This window comes from Gymnoscopelus braueri (assembly GCF_963280865.1).
Source record: "Gymnoscopelus braueri genome assembly, chromosome: 21".
Classification (NCBI taxonomy): Eukaryota; Metazoa; Chordata; class Actinopteri; order Myctophiformes; family Myctophidae; genus Gymnoscopelus; species Gymnoscopelus braueri.
In genome coordinates this window covers 26,321,113-26,341,052 of record NC_137623.1, presented here as the reverse complement: position 1 = coordinate 26,341,052, position 19,940 = coordinate 26,321,113, and the positions used below count along the sequence as shown (strand labels likewise).

The following is a 19,940-nucleotide window of genomic DNA, read 5'->3' as shown; positions in this document are numbered from 1 at the left end:
GCAAATACTAAGTGAATAATAAGTCTGTGAATACAAAGTGAATGTATGGCATTTTGTTCACTCACTCCCCCACTGTTCCTGTATCTTCCTCCGTCCCTGCCTCCCCTCTTCTTGTTCTTCACTACGTGCACACACGTAAGCACAGACGCACGCAGACAGAGAGCAACACTCTGACTCATTGTGACCCGCTGGCTTTCGTTCAGAGAGCTACTGCAACGTACCAGTCTGTGTTGTCAGTATAGGGCTGTTGAGATCATGAAATTGCACTTGACGATTCATTGTCATACAAAAAAGAAATTGTGATGAACGATTTCATTGTGTTTTGGGGTTTGAATTCTGGCTTTTAGGCGTTCAATAATTTTCAATTTTTGTCTTTTAGATTTCAGCGTTGGTTATTTCGAAAATAGAAGATCTACAAGCTCAGTGCGCAAGCTTGTACATCTGCTTTTTTTTTTTTATAAAAATCTTGAAAGTGTTTGAATTTCGGCACAAAACATTGTCAGATGGAGGTCCGCGGTCATCAATTTGGGAGTCCTTGGCACGAAAAAAGTTTGAGAGCCACTGATTTTTAGAAGGCATTTGTAGAATCAGCCTCAGGTCTTAACGGGTTACATAGTGGAAATAGCCGATCTATGTTTGAAAATGCATGAACATTTTTCAACATTGAAACGATTCGGACAATTATGCAAAGCGATTGCAATCATCTCAAATAATTGCGACCGTTGTCAGTAAGCATCCGCCAACTTGCACTCACGCACACACACACACACACACACACACACATAAGGACACATTCCACATTCCTGGCAGTTTCATGTTGTAATATGTGTTCAGTCCATCCAGTACATTGCACAAGGGACCGCTCTATTTCATCAATCAGTCTAGTGATGATAATCTGTAAGGATAATGTGCGGCTAATCTGGCATCAGGGTTATAAATGCGAGTTGGGGATTGATTTGAAAGCTCAATTGACTCGAATGGCTGTGAAATAGCTGTGGTCGCACGCACACACACACACACACACGCACACAAACTGGCATTGCCTCAATCTCATCTGCCTGTTGCCAGGATACAAGGGGGGAAAGGCAAACGGGTGTTACAGTTGCCATGGCTACCCAAACGATGCCAGGCTGTGTGGAAGTAATTAAAGGGAGGAGAGGGCAACTCCTGTGGATGTCACATCGGTGGTTCTCTGGGACAACAGTTACATCCTCCCTGACCAAGACAGAGATTCACTGGACAGCTCATGCTTTAAAAATGACCAGGCTGTTTGTGTGTGTGTGTGCCAGCATAACCATTCAGGTGTGTTTTAAGTGTGTTTAAGCATGTACATGTGCAAGCGTGTGTGTGTGTTAAAGGAGTAGTCCACCCAAAAAATGACTTATTTTCTATCAATTACTCTCCCCATGAAGCATTGAATTCATGGAGATTTTTTTTGTTTTTGACAAAAAAAATCAATGCTTCATAGGGTGTGTAATTGATAGAAAATAAGTATTTTTTTGGGGTGAACTACTCCTTTAAGTTTAGACTTTATCTTGCAAGAGATGTCACCGCACCATGCTCATTAGCGGTTGCTACAGAAATAGACCTAACACACACACACACACACACACACACACACACACACACACACGCACACCTCTCAGCTGAGAGTTCCCCATTTTTTTTTCTTCTTCCAGGGCAATGCATCCTCTTTTCTTCCCAACTCTTTTTTTCGCACCTACTGTAGTTCACACCTCTGCTCTCCACAGTCATCTTTAGCTTTTTCTCTAACCTTTTCCAATGACTTTGAATATATATATATATGTTTCCATCTTATCCTCTGCTACATCCAGCAGCGTTTCACTGGATCACAAGCTACAGTTCAGAAAGGTCACACTAGTCGTGACTTTTCTGCTGTAGAATCTAAGAAATATGACTGGACACACACACACACGCACCTGCACATGCATACAGAACACCCACACACACACTTAAATTCTATCCTAACCTGCACATTCTCTGCATTATTCCTGCCAATGTTTTGGTTCTTATGAAGGTCTTTGGGACTGGTAACAACACCTTACCTTATATTTTAGATAATGTCAACACATTTTTAGTAATGGATTTCCATATCGTTGCTGCCGGGCAGAAACTTCATATCTACATATTTTAACTTATGTTTTTTTCATAAATGAATGCATTTCTCCGTCATATTGGAGTCACAAAAAAAGTAGCAAAAATAGCAGATCTACAAGCTTGCAATGCATTTTGAGCTTGTAGATCTGCTATTTTAGCTATTCTGGAATTCTGAAAAGTAGCAGTTTTGGACATATGTGGTTTCCACCTGACAGCAGCGACATGGATTTTCACTTCTTTCATGGCAGAACCTCTTTCCCCGGTTGGTTGAGCTCTTGGAACTCTTTGGAAGTTTCAGCGTTTTGTACAGAATCATGTCAGATGGCGTACGGCCGCATGTTGTAGCTATCAAGCGTTCAGCAACCCGGGCGAAGCAGTCTGTACAAATCACTGTGATATGAAGTGTGCATATAGGCTATGTGTGCACGCATGTCTGCTTTAATCCTGGGCTAAAGCATGAGCTTGTACCACACAAACACATGTACTTATAGGATAATCACAAGCTACAGCTGTGTGATAACTGGCCCCCTGCTGAGAGTGCTCCAGGAGATGAATGGAGTGTGAGTGTGTGCGTAGGCATATGTATGTTTTATGCGAGTGCGTGTGTGTGTGTGTACACAAGTGGATGTACACTTATCACTGCATACCCTGCGACATGTCTCGGGGACATCTCCATCCCGGCTGCCTGGATCTCGTTGTGTCGTTATCCAGCCGTGAGAGCCTGTGACTGGGATGTACAGGGACAGGCGTGTGCAGCCTGACGGGGGGGGGGGGGGGCCTTTGCTCCCTCCTCTGGTGGATGTGTACACTGACCATGTCCACACTGTCCATCCGGCCCAACAGCTCGGCGTTGACTTCAATGCCGTTGTCAATTAAGCTAGCTCTAGCACAGCTCACTGCTAGCCCCCACGGCCTGGCCTAGCCCTGCTGAGCTTTACTGTCATACTATTCATATAACACAACATGGCCCTGTGAAGTGCTTTATTTAAATTTGTATTGTCTTTGTTTGGATATTTTTTATTAGGTAGAAATGTAAAAAACAGTGCAAGTACAGATCTGCTATTTAAAAAAATATATATATATATAGATTGTGTTAAAATATTAGGCTTATACAGATGTATGAAATATTGACAAAGACTAAAACTAAGGCCATTTTCTCTATGGTTTCAGTAAACGCACAGTTATCGTTTTTTGTAATGCCTCGTTTTTATTTTTGTTAACTAAAATCGTTTTAGTTTCCGTCATTTCGTTTTATTTAACCATAGTAACCCGAGTCCATCTGGGTCCTTTCCCCCCTCTTCCAGGTGTGATCATCGTGCCCAGTGCTGGCGTTGGCATCGTGCTGGGCGGTTACATCATCAAGAAGCTGAAGCTGGGTGCCAGGGAGTCTGCCAAGCTGGCCATGATCTGCAGCGGCGTGTCGCTGCTCTGCTTCTCCACGCTCTTCATCGTGGGCTGTGAGAGCATCAACCTGGGAGGCATCAACATACCGTACACTACCGGGTGAGGACGGTTCTCTTAACCCGCGTTAACCCTAGCGTCCCTATTCTTCTGGGCGTGTCACGATAAGCAAACGTTCGGCGAAGATGGAGCTCACAATGTATCGCGAGCATGTAGCATCAGAGATTTGGTGTACACAGGGAAAAAAGGAGGTATAGTAGAAGTATAGTCTTAAGTATCCCCTGGGGACCCCTGTCAACATAGGGTTTAAGGGGCGTTAACATACCACAGATAATGAGAGCAGGAGTCGTGGCGAGTCTCACAGACAGATGTTGTGGGATGTAAATGCAGGTTCTGTGTTGTGCTTGATGATTCTTGATGAGCTGAAGTCCTTGTATAGTAACTGTAGATGACCAATCCCACTGCAATGTGTTTTCAGTGAAAGGAGGCCAAACATCTACAGTATGTTGTATTTTCGCACATGTGTTGCAATGTTCTGAGTTACGCAACATGTGAAATACACAGTATATCTGAAGCGCTCAGAAAAAAAGAAGAAGAAAAGAAAACGCACGTAAACTCACTCACTGTAGTGGAAGGTTTTGAGTCCAGGGATGCTGTCACCGTTCACATCAACATCATCCACTGTGGCGTCTCGGTGTGGAGTGTGAGTCATTAATTTGCCACTCTAGCATCTGTTCTAGTGGATGCAATGAATCACGCTGCCACCTCTATTTCTGAAGCCTGCCATCAACACCACACATATCATACGCAGAGGGAGGCGTACCACATGCACACATAGGCACCAGTCATCATCCAGTGTATCACAGCCGTGCCACTGACATGGCGCGGCAGTCACGTTTGTGAATATACAGACACATACGGAGGAATGCTATGAGTGATGCCTGATGACACCTGAGGTGTGACAAGTGGTTAAGGCCGTACAAATGACTATTTTACGTTCTGTAGTTACACACATTAGATTCCATATGGTCTTTTTATTCTCCCATTTTATCAGTACAACGTTTAATTGGCTCATCTTAAAGGCATATTCACAAGTAATTAAGCTGCGCTGGGTATTTTACTCCCTTTAGATGGGGGGTGAACCAATTAATTTATTTTACAGGGTAGATGTACTGACAGCTCAATAGTCCCGCGGGAATAGGATTTTACTAGCCTACTAACGCATGGAGATACTGTTTAGCCCAGACTTGTACAAATGTGTCTTTACGGGCAGGAATTTTAATTGGTGTATCAATTTAAATCCTGCGGAGACATCTCTCCTAGTTTGCTTGTGATTTAGGCTGGCTTGTAGCTTGATCTATATGATGGCTTCTGTTCCCTCTGGAAGTGGACATAAAAAACAACACATTTTAAGGTTGCACATCTATTCAACAAGACGTTATGCTACAGCTTATTTCTCTAGGCGACTGATGGAGTTCTCCCGGCCTGCAGCTTGTCCCCTCGCTGCCTGTAGAAGAGTTTGTTTAAGGTCTGTCTCTCAAATTGTGCCACCGCGACTTATTAATGACCATGGTGTTTGTCGAGCATTCAGCAGCATCCTGTGAACTGGAAGGAACCGTCATTATGACCGGGACCTGCCACTGCTATCGCCCACATGAGGAATTTGTATAGTCCTCTCTTTGTTCTACTTATCTGTACTCACGCTCCGTGACCAGTGGCTCTCAAACGCTTTCATGTCAGGGACCACCACATTTATTATGCATTTGTTCACGGACCCCATCTGAAAAACTTTTATACCGGGACCCCCAAACCCACAGATTTGTGTTTTAAAATTGTCTCAATTATTCCAAGATAAAAAAAAAAAATTAAGCTCACAATGTATTGCAATGCGACGCATTGTTTAGCTTGTCCACCGGAAATCTCCACATGGCAACGTCATGCAGAAAAGTATGATTTCTGTATCATATTTCTGGTGCTTTCATTTATTTATAATATGTTTATTTGCTTAATGATTGAGTTTGTCTGTTTGTTAAGAGCCAAGCAACACATTGGCAAAAACATACACCAAGTTCTAGATGGACAAATATCACCGGGGTTGCCTGGTGGCTCTGCCAGACCATTATGCTCCTTGTGAGCGCGACGACTCGCGTTCCAATCTGACCCCTGTCTTTCTCGCATCTCTCTCGTCTCTGCCCTTTATTTCCTGCCTCTACACTGAACAGATACACTGTTATCTGAAATAACGCATACAAATGCCCCCACCCCCCCCCCCCCCCCAAATAATTAAATAAATAATTAAATAACAGTCTATGATCCCAAAAGCCAGCATGTGTAACAGCAACCCCGCAATACATTAACCTGTATGAGCCGGGGCGATTTGATATTTCAAGAAAATAACATGTACATCTGAGTTTAATGCACCGTGCCTCAGACAAAGCCTGATCCTTTCATCAAGTCCCGTGCAGAGCAACATGCTCTGTCCTGCAGTGTTAAAGCAGATTAAGCTCTTTTCCGTTGTCTCCTCCTGGTCCCAGCTTTTGGGATTTTGAAGCGATGCGGTCTTCATGACGCACCACAGCATCTGGAGGGCTCTGTGAGGGGTGGGGCTTCGATTGGGGGGGGGAGGGTAAAAAGAAGGTCACGTACACTGCAGTCAGTGCAGCACGTCTGGGTCTGTGTTGAAATAGATGCCATTTCACATGCACGAGTGCACCTGCGAGCGCGCGCACACACACACACACACACACATACACACACATTGTCCCGGAATGTGGCTATGTTGTGTCAGCAGGAGTCCAGCTATTGTTTGCAGAGTAATGCTGCTCTTAACCTGAACTGACCCGATAACTGAACTCGTTCCTCCTGTGACCGCTGTGATGACATTTAGGACCGCTACCACCAATACAGGCTTTTAGTACACGATGGCCCGCCGACTAAGTAGTCAAATGTAAAATAGTGTAAAAAGCTTTGTCCCTGCTTTTCGGGATAATTAAAAGCATTCAGAGGCTGCATTTTCTGTTGTAATGGTGTAATCTCTTCAGAGCATCTTTTACATTACAAGATGCTCTGATGCTCTGATTACAAACTTCCCTCACCTTGTAGTGTTAACACTGGCAGTAGTGTGTGTTCTTATTCTCAATAAGTGCGTATGTACTGTATGTGTGAGTGTCAGAATATGTGTCAGAAAGTGTGTGTGTGTGTTGTGTTAGTGTGTCCCCTGCTGGGCCTCATTGCAGGGCCTCACAGAGACAACCAGGCCGTGCCTCACTGCCCCCCATGTAGACAGAACAGCAGACCTGTTGGCTTTAGAGAGCTGGTTCCCACACCGCCTGTTGACCCAGTGCACCTCTCACTTTCACTCCCTTCCTTCATATCTGCTCTCTCTCTCTCTCTCTCTCTCTCTCTCTCTGTGTTTGTCCTCTCTTCTTTCCTTCGCACTGCCCTAGCTTGGAGGAAGGCTGGGTCCTCACATTAATGAAGCTATTGTTGTGTCTGTAACTAAAATGTGCTTCTGTTGAATCATTCATTCATGAAAGAATCATTTGATCTCAGTAGGAGATGGAGTGAATAAATATAGTTATTATTATCTCTAACCAAATGCCTAAACACAACCTTTTTAAGTTTAAACAAGCTCGGCTCTGGCTGTTCTCACAATGCATCATGGGTGTGATATACTGCCAGTTCCGCAGCCACTACCATATTAACACAATGTGTTGTGCATCCTGGGGGAGGCCTAGTAGCCTACATTATACCATTTCACATTTTGTTTTAGCATGTAATGTAAAAAAGTTATATGAATATCCTCTGTCTTTCTCTCTCTCTCTTTCTGCAGCCCTACTCTGACAATGGCTCACAGGAACCTGACAGGCAGTTGCAACGTCAACTGTGGCTGTAAGATCCATGAGTACGCGCCTGTGTGCGGCTCTGACGGCATCACCTATTTCAACCCTTGCCTGGCTGGTTGCAGCACCGTGGGCAATGACAGCACGGGGGTGAGTGCGCGCACACGTGCATGCACACAAAAACACACACACACACACACTTGCATTGTGCCGGGTATGTAAAATTCACGTAATCTCGCACATGAACTCATGTATAATTCAGATATGTGACCCAGGCTTCACTGGGTTTCTTTCAATTTACATTATTATTTTTCTGTGAACCCTCTTGAGAGCAAAGCCCAGTGCCTTAGGGCTTACATTAAAGAACTGAGCTAATATTGTGGTGCATGGTCTGCCCTGAAGCCAGAGTGTCTCCGACTATTATGGGATGTGAACTCACTGTCTGGCCTCCAGGCGACAGTCTTTGCAATAATAATATACAGGCCCCGCCCATATCCCTGCAAGTGCCTTTTTGCACAGGAAATGTTTAGATCCGAAACAATGTCGGACAGGAAATCAAAACAGAATTACACAAGTAAATGTTTAGATTCTGGTTAGATCACTTGACTGATTGAACTACACCCATTGTACCACCCTCTGTGTGTGTGTGTGTGTGTGTGTGTGTGTGTGTGTGTGTGTGTGTGTGCACACGCACACGTGTGTGTGTGCACACACGCACGCACACACACAAAAGGACTCGGATCATGTCTAATAATAATAATACATTTTATGTGTAACGCACTTTATATTTGAACCAAATCTCAAAGTGCTACATTTCAATACAAAATAAAAAAGAATGAACAATAATACTAATAAAAACAATGAAATGAATACAATTCTGATCAATGGTCAACTATAATATATAGCTAAGAAAGCGTTTAAAACAACCACACACACACACGGCATCAATATGTCCATTTAGGTAAATGCCATGTCTGTTGATTCCCTGCCCACAGATCAGAAACTACACGGACTGCGGCTGTGTGTCGAGCAGACAGGTCATCACTCCCAACACGGGCGGCCAGGTCAACCAGCTGCAGCTGGTCATCGTCAAGACCTACCTGAACGAGAACGGCTATGCCGTGTCGGGGAAGTGCGACCGCACCTGCAACACCCTCATCCCCTTCCTCATCTTCCTCTTCATCGTCACGCTCATCACCGCCTGCGCCCAGCCCTCCGCCATCATCGTCACGCTCAGGTAAGGCCCCGGGGACGGAGGAGTCTATCCCTCCTTGGTCTTCTTTACGGGTGCAACAGTTAATCAGACTAATCAATTTAATCATTTATAAAAATAATTATAATTTTTTTTTAGAATTAAAAAAAAAAGCGCACAAATATCCGATCTACAAGCTCACAACGTGTCACCATGCAAAACATTGTGAGCTTGTAGGTCGGCTATTTTCGGCACATATCCCCCCTAAAATAGGGATGTGGTTAATCAACAACAACAAAAAAAAGTTCCTATCACACAAAGATTTGGTGGCCCCCCCCCTGTAGTAACTCTGAGAAACCCCCTTGGGGTCCCGGACACACTGTTGAAGGCTAGACCAGAGCTGGCTGCCGTCTTATCTCTCCGTGCCACCTGCTGGCACTTCCTCTCTGTCAGTGTGTCTTCTTCTTAACCCATTCAATCCGAGAACGCATATACTGTGTCATTTTAGATTTTTTGCCATAACCATTATTTTATACTTTGGCCTATTCAAAAATAGCAGCTCTGCAAGCTCATAGCGCGGCCACGCTATGAGCTTGTAGATCTGCCATTTTTGAATAGCCACAGAAGTTTTTGGGAAAAAACGTTCAGAACCCAAGATATCATCATTTGAAGATTTGCTGCTCCATTCACTTCTTGTTTAACTACTTTAATTACTGAAAAAGGCTGTATCTCGGCTCCTGAGCACTTTTTTTTTACTATGTATTTTTCAATGTTATGTTATTTTCAAAAGGCAGACAATTATTGTCAACCAGGTCCAATGACCTCGTTGACATTTGTGAAACCACACAGTGCAACCCTCAGTGATTAGCACCCATCAGGGGATCGATTATACTGGAGATAAATATTCTACTTGAAAAAGGTATAAGGACATTGCAAAATTGCTGGCACAGTTCGCAATTATTTTTTTATTTCATTGGCACTGAATGAGTTAAAATGACGTGCGTTCCCGTATCGAATGGGTTAAAAAGTCCCCAGCTAGTGAAATGTATCTTTTCAGGCCGTGACCCCCCCAAAATAATCCTATTTGAACTGGGGGACCCCACACAGGTATGAGAACCACTGTGCTAACACACTGTGTTCTTCCTTCCGCAGGTCTGTTGATGAACAGGAGAGGCCTTTCGCTCTGGGGATGCAGTTTGTCCTGCTCCGAACGTTGGGTATGTTCCAAATGAGCTACGCCGTCGGTTACCAGACCCTAACCCTATATACTGTACTTACATTATGAATGCACCACTTACGCATTATTTAGTAGTGAAAATAGCAGATCTATAAGCTTTTGAGCTTGTAAATTGTTTGCACTACTATTTTCACTACTTATTTTTCTTTCTTTTTTTAATAATAATGAAAAGAAAATAATAAATAATAATATAATAATAATAAAAGTAATATATATATTCCAAAAGTGGATCCGCAACCCAAAAATGGGCTGGACCCATTGTTTGGGAATCACTGACCTAAAGGAAGAAAGCCATAGAAAGCCATTCTATGTAAAGCCATCTTTACATAGAAAAAAAAAAAAAACTGACTCCAGCCAGTACATTTAGTGTAGCTGCAGATGGCTGGGGGAGAGGTTCAAGCCTTGAATCGTGTGATGTGGAAAAAGAGGCTGTGATATTAGGAAGGAGGAGTTCCTAAAAATGTCAAGGACATCTCAACTGTAGCTGTTGAAGTGTTGAAGAGTGTTGCTTATTCATTTGCCACCCTTTTTTTATTTTGCCATCTGCTTTGGGGATGTGATCCTGTCGAAGGCCCACTTCTTTACAGGGTTCCCACGGTCATGAAATTCCTGGAAATATTTAGCAATTCCAAAAACTGTTTTCCAGGCCTGGAAAATGTTTGAAATTAATCAAATGTTTTTGAAAAATTGTTTGGATATAATTTACATAGTGTTTGGCTATTAATTTTGTTCATAAAAAAAAACATGTAACAAAACGTGTTTAGCGTTACGTGATATACGTGTGGCTTAATGTATACAGGGAGTCACGTGACAAAAATAATAGATCTACAAGCTAACAACATGTTGCACCGTGATCCGTTATTCGCTTGTAGATCTGTTCTTTTTGTCAATTGACACCTTTGCTCAAGTCTGTCTTGGGGCATTGATAGAACACTGGTGTATAGCCTCATTATTGCACCATATTATTGCTATAGGCCTGGAAATGGGGTAGAATACTTATGGAAGTTATGGAAAAGTTTTGAAAAGTCATTGTTAATTTTTTTTTTGGGAACCCTGTCTTGAACCTTTTTAAGGCTGTTGTATTTCCCTGTCCTCTCAGCCCTCTGTTCTCTTTTCTCTCCTCTACCGCCCTTCTGTCCAGAAATGGAATTATAGCAGAGAAGTGCGTTTCTGTTGGATTTATTTCAGATGGGGGTAGAGCAGGCTTAAAGGTTACATGCGGCTTTGCCCCAACATGCCTCTGACCTTCTTGGTTTGGTTATGGGAGCACACAGTCTAACCATCGTATCGTCGCTGTCGGGTGGAAACCTTGTATGTCCTTGTATGTTTACTAAATGGAAAAAAATAACCTGTGTTCCAATGGATCCAGGTTATTTTGTCACAAGCTCTTCATTATTAGTACTTTTCATTGGTTCAATATTTATGAAACCTACAGATACCCTTCACCACTTACACTAAAATTCTTCAAAAATAGCACACACTGCGTCGCTATGAATCATATAGTGAGCTTGCAGATCGTTGTTTTCGCCACTTTTGCTTGACACTCTCGTACAGCAAAGTAGGGCATTAATGAAAAATGAAATGTTGAGAGATACAAGGTTTCTCTGCCTGACGGCGACGATGTCACCTTTCCCATAAAACCTCAGGATCCTGCATGCCTCTGCTTGTGTTTGTGCATGCTTAGGAGTGCATGTTAAATTGAGGTCGTTCTGAAGCGTTCTTTGTGAAGTACATACGTATGTAACCAGGTGTTAAAGTCAGCTGTACCGCTGCATAAATAGCAAGCTTTGTTTCCTGCCACCTTGGCAGTGCTGGCTCCTTTCCAATTCTAAATGTATGGTGCCACCCAGTGCAGTGGTGGTGTACTCAATTAGCTGCTATCTTACCAGCTAATTGAATTCAATGCAATAGAAAATGTGTAAAGGTACAAGTCAGGAAGTCGAAGACAGGAAAAAGACCAGTAAAACAAGCATGTTTTTTTTATGCGCCTTGATTCATCAGTGACTTAATGGATCCCAAAGGGTCTATTTGGTTCCATTTGTACACTTTCAGAGTTGTGGGGGTCCTTGAAACTGAAGTTGGAAAACCACTGGCCTAATGCAGTGGTTCCCAAACTCTAGGTTGGGTCCCAGATAAATATCCCTTTATTTTTCGTTTCCTACATTTTGTTTTGAATTACAATTTTTTTCATAAATTAAAAACAAATGCAAACATTTGCAAGAATTTCAGAAAAAAAGTAGATGTTCAATCTCTCAACGGGTCACATTGTGGTGCGTTGTGAGCTTTTAGATCAGCTATTTTCACTAGTTTAGGTCCTGGGGAGACATCAAATTTCAGTTTTGAGTCTCGAGCTAAACGTTTTGGGAATCACTGGCCTAATGCATATCAAACTGGGGCGTCATTGAAGTATAAAAGGTGGAGAATCACCGACCTAACAGCCTGTAATAATGTCTCACTCTCCTCGGCCTTACATCCCCACGCCCATCTACTTAACATCCTGTAATAATGTCTCTCCCTCCTCAGCCTACATCCCCACGCCCATCTACTTCGGCGCCGTGATCGACACCACGTGCATGCTGTGGCAGCAGGACTGCGGCGTCCACGGCTCCTGCTGGGAGTACGACGTCACCTCCTTCCGCTTCGTCTACTTCGGCCTGGCCGCCAGCCTCAAGTTCGTGGGCTTCGTCTTCATCTTCCTCACCTGGTACTCCATCAAGCACAAGGAGGACCGCGCCGAGCTCTGGCGCCAGCGGCGGCTGCCGCCGCCGCTGACGGGCACCGTCAGCGAGCTCATATGCCACGTGGGCGGTCAGAAGAGCCACGCCCGCACGCGCTCCTGCCCCGTGTTCATCCCGCCGCGCGCCGCCGAGCCGCCCGCCGCCCTGCTGCTCAACCGCGGGCACAGCAGTCTCAGTTGCCCCGGCGGCAACGGCCTCAAAGCAATAACCCCGCCCCTCCTGTTGCCGCAGCAACACGGAGGCTCCGCCCACGTCTAAGCGAAAGGCCTCCCCGCGCGACCTCCTGTCAGGGGGGGGGTTTCCACAGTGACACGTGCCTTCCTGCACCCTTGTTTCAGCACCACGCCGCCACACCGTGTGTGCTTTTATCACACGACAAAAAAAACAACCAGGCGCTGCTTTCAGAGCAGCGGTCTGAAGCTCTTGACCTGAGAGGCTGCGAGGCCGACACACTCACAAGCACGTCCGCCATACTTAACCCATTAAGACCTGAGGCCGCTTCTAAACATTTTCTAGATCCTAACAGTTTTTCTGAAAAAAATGTAAAAAAAAAAATTCACGATTTTTCAAAAATAGCAGATCTACAAGCTCGTAGCGCGGCACTCGGTGCCGCGCTATGAGCTTGTATATCTGCTATTTTTGAATAGCCTAAAGAAATCTAAAAGTGACACAGATGCGTTCCAGGTATTAATGGGTTAAAAAAGAAGAAAAGGAAAAAAAGGGCTGGCCGTCATGGTCAATGAGGAGGGGGACTGTCAGATGCTCCGGCAGACTTGTTTTTTTAGTTTGTTTTTTTGATCTGCATATCATGCGCTGCAGCCACACAACATCACAGAAGGTCAGCTCTGCATTTCAAGGTGTGTGTGAACGTTACATGGTGCTACTGTAAAAGGGACGGGGCATTATAATCTCTATAACTGACCAGTGGGAAAAAGACAAAAAGGACTCGTCAAACACTGCGTCAAAAGCACAACTGACCAACCTGTACTATGCAAGATCCAAGTGTACAGCTCCTCTGTCCTCCTCAGTACTGTACAGCTCACTGTATGTGTTCCGTATTATGTACCCTTACTGTACCCCGTGTTCATTCACCATCCATGCCACCAACGGTCATGGTCGGGCACACCAACCTCATTGAATGTTAATAGCTGCAAATCCTACTTTCCCATACAGTTGGAAGAGGTGTGAACATGGCGGGCCCTCTAAGTTGTACATTATGAGCCGTTCCACCAGTTCTTTGTGTCGTTCTTGTCGGTGTAGGTCTCTGGCTAAGATCTCGTGTTGTTTGTATATCTTCAATATGGACAAAAGTACATTTGTTTTTGTCCTGCGAACCTCCTCTTACTCCTTTTTTCGTAACAGTGCCTCTCGGGCCGTCTTGGCCAGTCCAGTATATAGCTAGCTACCCAATAGCCAATCCGCTGTCTGCTCAGTTGAGAGACACAATTCTGCTCTTCTCTTTTCGGGAACAGCCTCCACCGATCTTGAAGCCTCCTATTGGTGATGTATTGTACAAAAAAAGAAAGATCAATGTAGTCAATGAATAAGAAATCTCTTTCTCAGTATGCTGTGCCACAGAATTAGCCAAGCAGCGAGGCGCCTTGTCTTGAGTCTGCACTCAAACTACCATTACCGTTTGATGACGTATAGGCTTTAGGCTTTAGTCCTAAAAGGTTGTCAGCACACACCTGAAACGGGAACGACCAAGGAGACGCAAGAAAAGTGAATCTAAACTCTTGGACACAAGAAGTACTGTAATGTTTGAACACTGCTGTATTCTAACAAATGTGGCAACATTTGTTGTTTCTTTAGATTTCTTGAAAGTAAAGTGATTTGATCTGATCCATTACATTAATCAACCGGTCAAAGCACGCATCATTTTGGCTTTGTATTGTAATGGCTGCTACATACTATTGGTCATCAGATGTACATAGTACTTATAATATTAGGCATTTAGGCTTTTAAGAATTAGTGCAGCAAGCATGTAAATGATGAAACCCATTTTATCAAGAGAGTAATCCATTTTGATTATTCGTTTTATGGGTGTTTGAGGGCCTCTAGTGGACACAAACTGTAATTGTGAGAAGGCCAGTGAATGTTGTGGTAAGCAGACCGACAGTACTATGGAGCTGTTGGTTAAAGGTTAATTATTAAACTTAATCACTGCTATGAATTTAAGTCTACTGCAAGATGTTATCATATTTACAAAATCATCAAAACAAAGCACAAGTTATCATTACATTGTAGACCAATAGGTATTTAAAAAAGAATTATTGTGAGTCTGGAATTTCTCTCGTTTTTTCTCTACTCAGCCCATATAGAAGTATGTTATAACTGCTGGCGTGACCATTACATGATAGGTGATACATAATTTATTGAAACATTGCTTACTTGAAAATTGTTCTCAGTTAGTTACCAAAGAGAGCAAGGTTTGTACAACAGTGGAGGAAATTAAGCAGAATTAAAGCTTGTTTGAATAATTTTCAAGCCTTGAGGTCCAGCTTCATCAAAATTTTGTTTACCGATTTAGGTACACAAAATAATGGAGCTGAAATATTTTTAGGTATGAGGTGCCAGGGGCTTTCATATACTGTCTTATACCACAGTTATAAACGTCTTCCGCTGTCCTATACAGTAGCTACATTTATTACTGCGGACTACTTTATTTTGCGGAATGGTAATTATCTGTGATGAAGTGAGACAGGATCATGTAATGATTCACAGACTTGGAATATGGAAAGAACTGGGCTGTCAAAATGATACACATGACATTCCGACGGCCATTGTTTTAAGAAATTGACATTTGTATGCAGTGATTAAGTTTCAACGGTTAACTTCTTTGTCAATAGCTTTCACAGTATCATGCCAGATAAAGATTACCATATGGCGTTTGGGTGAATAATGCCAAATTATGGGATTCAATCTTAGTATTATCTTTAATGAGTACCTCAAATTACATATTCCTAAATGATGTAAATAATGACAGAAACTGAAGCATATTATAGAGCTCACACTTAGTTAGAAGCCTATTTATGAATTAACCAGTAACATTGTAGTCAACAAGAGAATAAATAGAAATCAAGATTTAAAACTACAAAAATCAAGGAAACTGTATTTCTTTTCTCTGTGCCTGAACAGTATTTGCATTGGAAGGGTTGTGCTCAACTCATGAAATGGGGGAGTTGTTTTTACTGAAATGTCTTTTTTTTTCTTTAAGAGGACTACATTTGAGTTGATTGATCTAGTAATGCTACGCAGAATGCCCTTATCTCAATTTGTCATGATTCTCTACCCTTTTCACTGCCCCATTATTTAAACAAGTTAGCACTGATCAGGGACTGCTTAAATCCTGACTGGAAGGCCTAATGCCTGATGTATGCCTCCGCGACAGTGTCAGGTATTTTCAACTGCAGGAGGCTAGTTGACTCGACACTTTATTTTTGTCGACAAAGCATAAATCAGGCAACGTACTCAAAGAAGCATTCACTGCACCTCATGGAAAACTCGTGTACTACAGCTAGGGAATGGACCTCTGCAGCACCACAGAGCAGCTAAACAGTGATTCAAAAATGAACTGGACAAAAAGTGCACAATTGGTAGCGAAGGGTAGAGAACCATAAACATTGAACAGCACACTTATTTGACAGTGAAGGGCTTGATATACTTTGTTGCGCATGGTGTCGTACACCGAAAATGTCTATGTAAATATTCTCGGTGCGTGATACAGATGGATAACTTAAGTATAAATCCGGCTTGAGGGTGATTGACTTGGCGTGTCTGCCCTGGTCGGATACGCGAGGGGCAGGGGTTGATGTGTTCCTAGGGTTAAGGGTTCCTTCCCCTGTACTGTATACAAACTGGGACTTAAATGCCCCACTATCCAAATGCCTGGACTACTATTGCTCTGATACAGACAACTGCAGGTAGACCGTAGATTTGCTTTAACGTCTTCTTCTTGTAACTTTGAACTGAAAGTGTATTCATTTCATGGACTGAAGCTGTATTCTGAAGGTCGAGCTCTACTTTGCTTTGTGTTCCTCAGGAGCAGAAGTCTAAACAATGTTTGTGAACACTTGGTTTACAAATGCCTTGAATACTTGATATTTGTCATTAAAAATGGAAAAAACTATTCTGACTTGTTGTTTTTTTCCCCGCTGAAGAATGTACAGACATTACAGGCAGACTCCACGGAGTTGGGCTTGGTGCTTGGTTCTCTTTTCCTTTTGTGCAACAACTCTGTACTAATATGATAAAAGAACACACACTATGAGAGATATGATGCTGTCGAACCTCTTATGCCAATAAGAAGTCGACAGGTTCATTTCTTGTGTATTCCTATGAGGAATGAAGGACTCCTATCTATGTGATGGATGCAGAGCTCCTTACACCATTGGTATAAGGAGATGTAGAAAATAAATGTAAAAGCTAGTTCACATATGCTTCACAACACAAACCACAACAAAGCGTGAAAAGAGAAAAGAAGAGAGAAAAAAAGTGAAGAGGCAGGAGAAAAGTGTCCATCACAATAAAACCATTTCTTCCAGACAATGTTACCCCGACGCCCGACCAGCCCTCGATTTATACTTGTCCTGCACCAAAAATAACCTACCTACAAGCCAGCACACAATGTGGTCTACGATATCTGCAAGTTTGGGGTCCCTGCTTTATCGCTCTGTCAGCTAAAGGGTCCTTGGCCTGAAAATCGTATAGTGTTATAATAGTGATAGATATTATCTCTATATATTTGCATACACAATGAAATATCTGCATCTGCATTTAACCCATCCTAAGTAACAGGAGCAGTGGGTGCTACGAGGGCAGCACCTCTGGCTCTGGGAGGATTTAGGGGTTAAGTGTCTTGCTCAGGGACACTTTGACACATTGCTGAGGCCTGGGATCGAACCTGGGACTTATGGCTTCCCAGGCGGGCTCTCTAACCATTCAGTTATGGCCGCCCCATCATCAGATACTCTAAGGCAGTTGTTCTCTGTAACAGTAAAGGGGTTTCCCCAGCAAAATGAGGAATATTAATATCATAATAAAACTGTCACTGTCTCTCATTTTTGACAATGTATTTGATATTACCTTTATATTATTTAATACATTATGCATTTCATCCTCTATATTGTCCAGCAAAAGAGGCAATGAAGGAGTATATTGAAAAGTGGAAATGGTTTGATGTCTCCCCGGGAGCCGGGGTCTTAACTCAAGACCCAAAAGAGAAATTTGATGTCTCCCCGGAATCATACAAGGAAGTAAAATGTATAATAAGCAAGAAAGGAAACACGGCCGCAATAAATGGATCCAGGGAGAAAGCGTGGCAAAGTATTGCCGACAAATTAAATGCACAAGTCGTCCAAAAATATATAATACAATTAGGCTTAAACATGAGGAGTGTATAGTGAATATTGGAATTATCGCCTACTAATCTACAATGCGATAGCCTATTATATGCGCCATACATCCAACCAATATGTCTGTGCTCAGATATGTGTCAAAGAAATCTCCATGAATTCAAGGCTTCATGGAGTGTGTAATTGATAGAAAATAAGTATTTTTGGGGTGAACTATTCTTTAAAGTGTCTTATTCAGGGACACTTTGACACATTGTTGAGGCCTGGGATCGAACTTGGAATGAATCGCTTGCCAGGCAGGCTCTCTAACCATTCAGCTATGGCCACATCATCAGCTACAGAGATTCTAAGGCATTTCTACTCTGTAACAGTAAAGGGGTTTCAGGGGAAACCAGCAAAATGAGGAATAATATAATAAAAGACTGTCTTGCTAATAAAGCGGCATGTCTCTAATTTTTTACAATGTATTTGATATTACCTTTATATTATTTAATACATTATGCATTTCATCCTCTATATATTGTCCAGCAACCTTTATGATAAAGGCGAAAAAAGATAGTAGACCCGTGGGAGCCAGATTGCTCAGATGCCAAGGTTCCTGTGCTGGGAATCGAACCCGTGATCTTGTGGTCTGAAGTCAAGAGTTCTACCGACTGAGCTATGGATAGAGCAGCCACATTATAAGCAGAAGTCACATCTTCAACTCCCACCCTCGCCAGGGTCAAAAACTATATATTTGAAATTCGAACGTTTATGTAGATGAATGAACCATAGAGTTAAAAATAATAGAGAGGGCACCAGAAATCTCCTCCCATCCACTTGCATTGAGTTGCTCACCCAGCGCATGGGCTCAATAGAGCGTCGCAGTTCCCGCCCACTTCCTGTTTTTTTTGGTGCCGGAAGAAAAAACTCAATGCATTTTTCCATTGACATTTCCAAAAATATTTATATCTATTAATTTAAGCCTCGAATCAAGCCATCATGACATGACATGAATCATGACCATAAACGTTTGATTCTGTGATTTTTTTTTTGTTGAAAACGGCAAAACAAAGGGTATTTATTAAATATAGTATATCATATAATTAAATATAAAATAAAAAAAAATCACAGAAAAAAACGTTTTATGGTCATGATTCATGTCATCTCGTGATGGCTTGATTCGAGGCTTAAATTAATAGATATAAATATTTTTGTAAATGTCAATGGAAAAATGCATTGAGTTTTTTCTTCCGGCACCAAAAAAAACAGGAAGTGGGCGGGAACTGCGACGCTCTATTGAACCCTTCTTCCGGGTTGGAAATTTGGTGGGCGCGGCCTATTTGGGGCTCCGAACGCGTCACTTCTGTGACGCGTTTTGCGTCACAGAAGCGCGCAGCCCCGTGCGCAAGCTCGTGCGCATGCTCGTGAGTCGAGCCCATTGGTCGAAACCGTTTTCGCGTTCATGTGTTGAGGCCCCAGGCCTGCACGCGCCTGCACTACCATGAATGGCCACCATGTCCATTTGGCTTCAATGAAACCACTGGGTTCTGGGGGCTTGGAATGAACGGGTCAAAAATGGAGAAAGTGCAAACACCAGGTTGAAGTTCATCCATGATGGTCATGATAGATCCAGACTGCACTAGCGATTTGTTTACATTCGACCGCATGGCTCATTTGCATAAGACGTCACCATATTGATTTTATCCCACTGTTGAGGGTTAGGGTTATATTTTATATATTTTGTTTAAGACTTACAGTAGGCTGCCTTGCCCCACTGGAATACAGTGACTGATATGAATTAATAATATACTGGACCATACAAAATGAAGAATACCTTGTGATGTCAGTGACATTTTATTACAAATGAAAATAAAAATAAGAAACAGTGCAGTAACAATACGTTTTCGTATATAGCAGCAATTTTGCATGTACAATATAAATATATTGTCTGTCGGGCGGGAACCTCATTATGGCCAAAACTGTTACTTTTCAGCATAAACATTCTAAAATAGCAAAAACAGCATATGAACAAAAAAAACAAGACTTGCGCAACATAATTTGGCAAGACACACCATC

General features: G+C 42.7%; 1 protein-coding gene across 1 annotated transcript in view; it reads left to right on the top strand.

Moving 5' to 3' along the window:
* The window catches only part of slco5a1 (solute carrier organic anion transporter family member 5A1), a 51,154-nt gene extending 38,148 nt beyond the window's left edge, over nucleotides 1–13,006 (top strand). Inside the window, exons 6-10 of the mRNA XM_080417857.1 lie at nucleotides 3,423–3,621; nucleotides 7,352–7,511; nucleotides 8,357–8,598; nucleotides 9,706–9,770; nucleotides 12,314–13,006. Coding sequence (XP_080273983.1) covers nucleotides 3,423–3,621; nucleotides 7,352–7,511; nucleotides 8,357–8,598; nucleotides 9,706–9,770; nucleotides 12,314–12,786 — 1,139 coding nt within the window. The 3' untranslated portion in view covers nucleotides 12,787–13,006. The remainder of the gene's footprint in view (nucleotides 1–3,422; nucleotides 3,622–7,351; nucleotides 7,512–8,356; nucleotides 8,599–9,705; nucleotides 9,771–12,313) is intronic.
* Nucleotides 13,007–19,940: the final 6,934 nt, after the last annotated feature.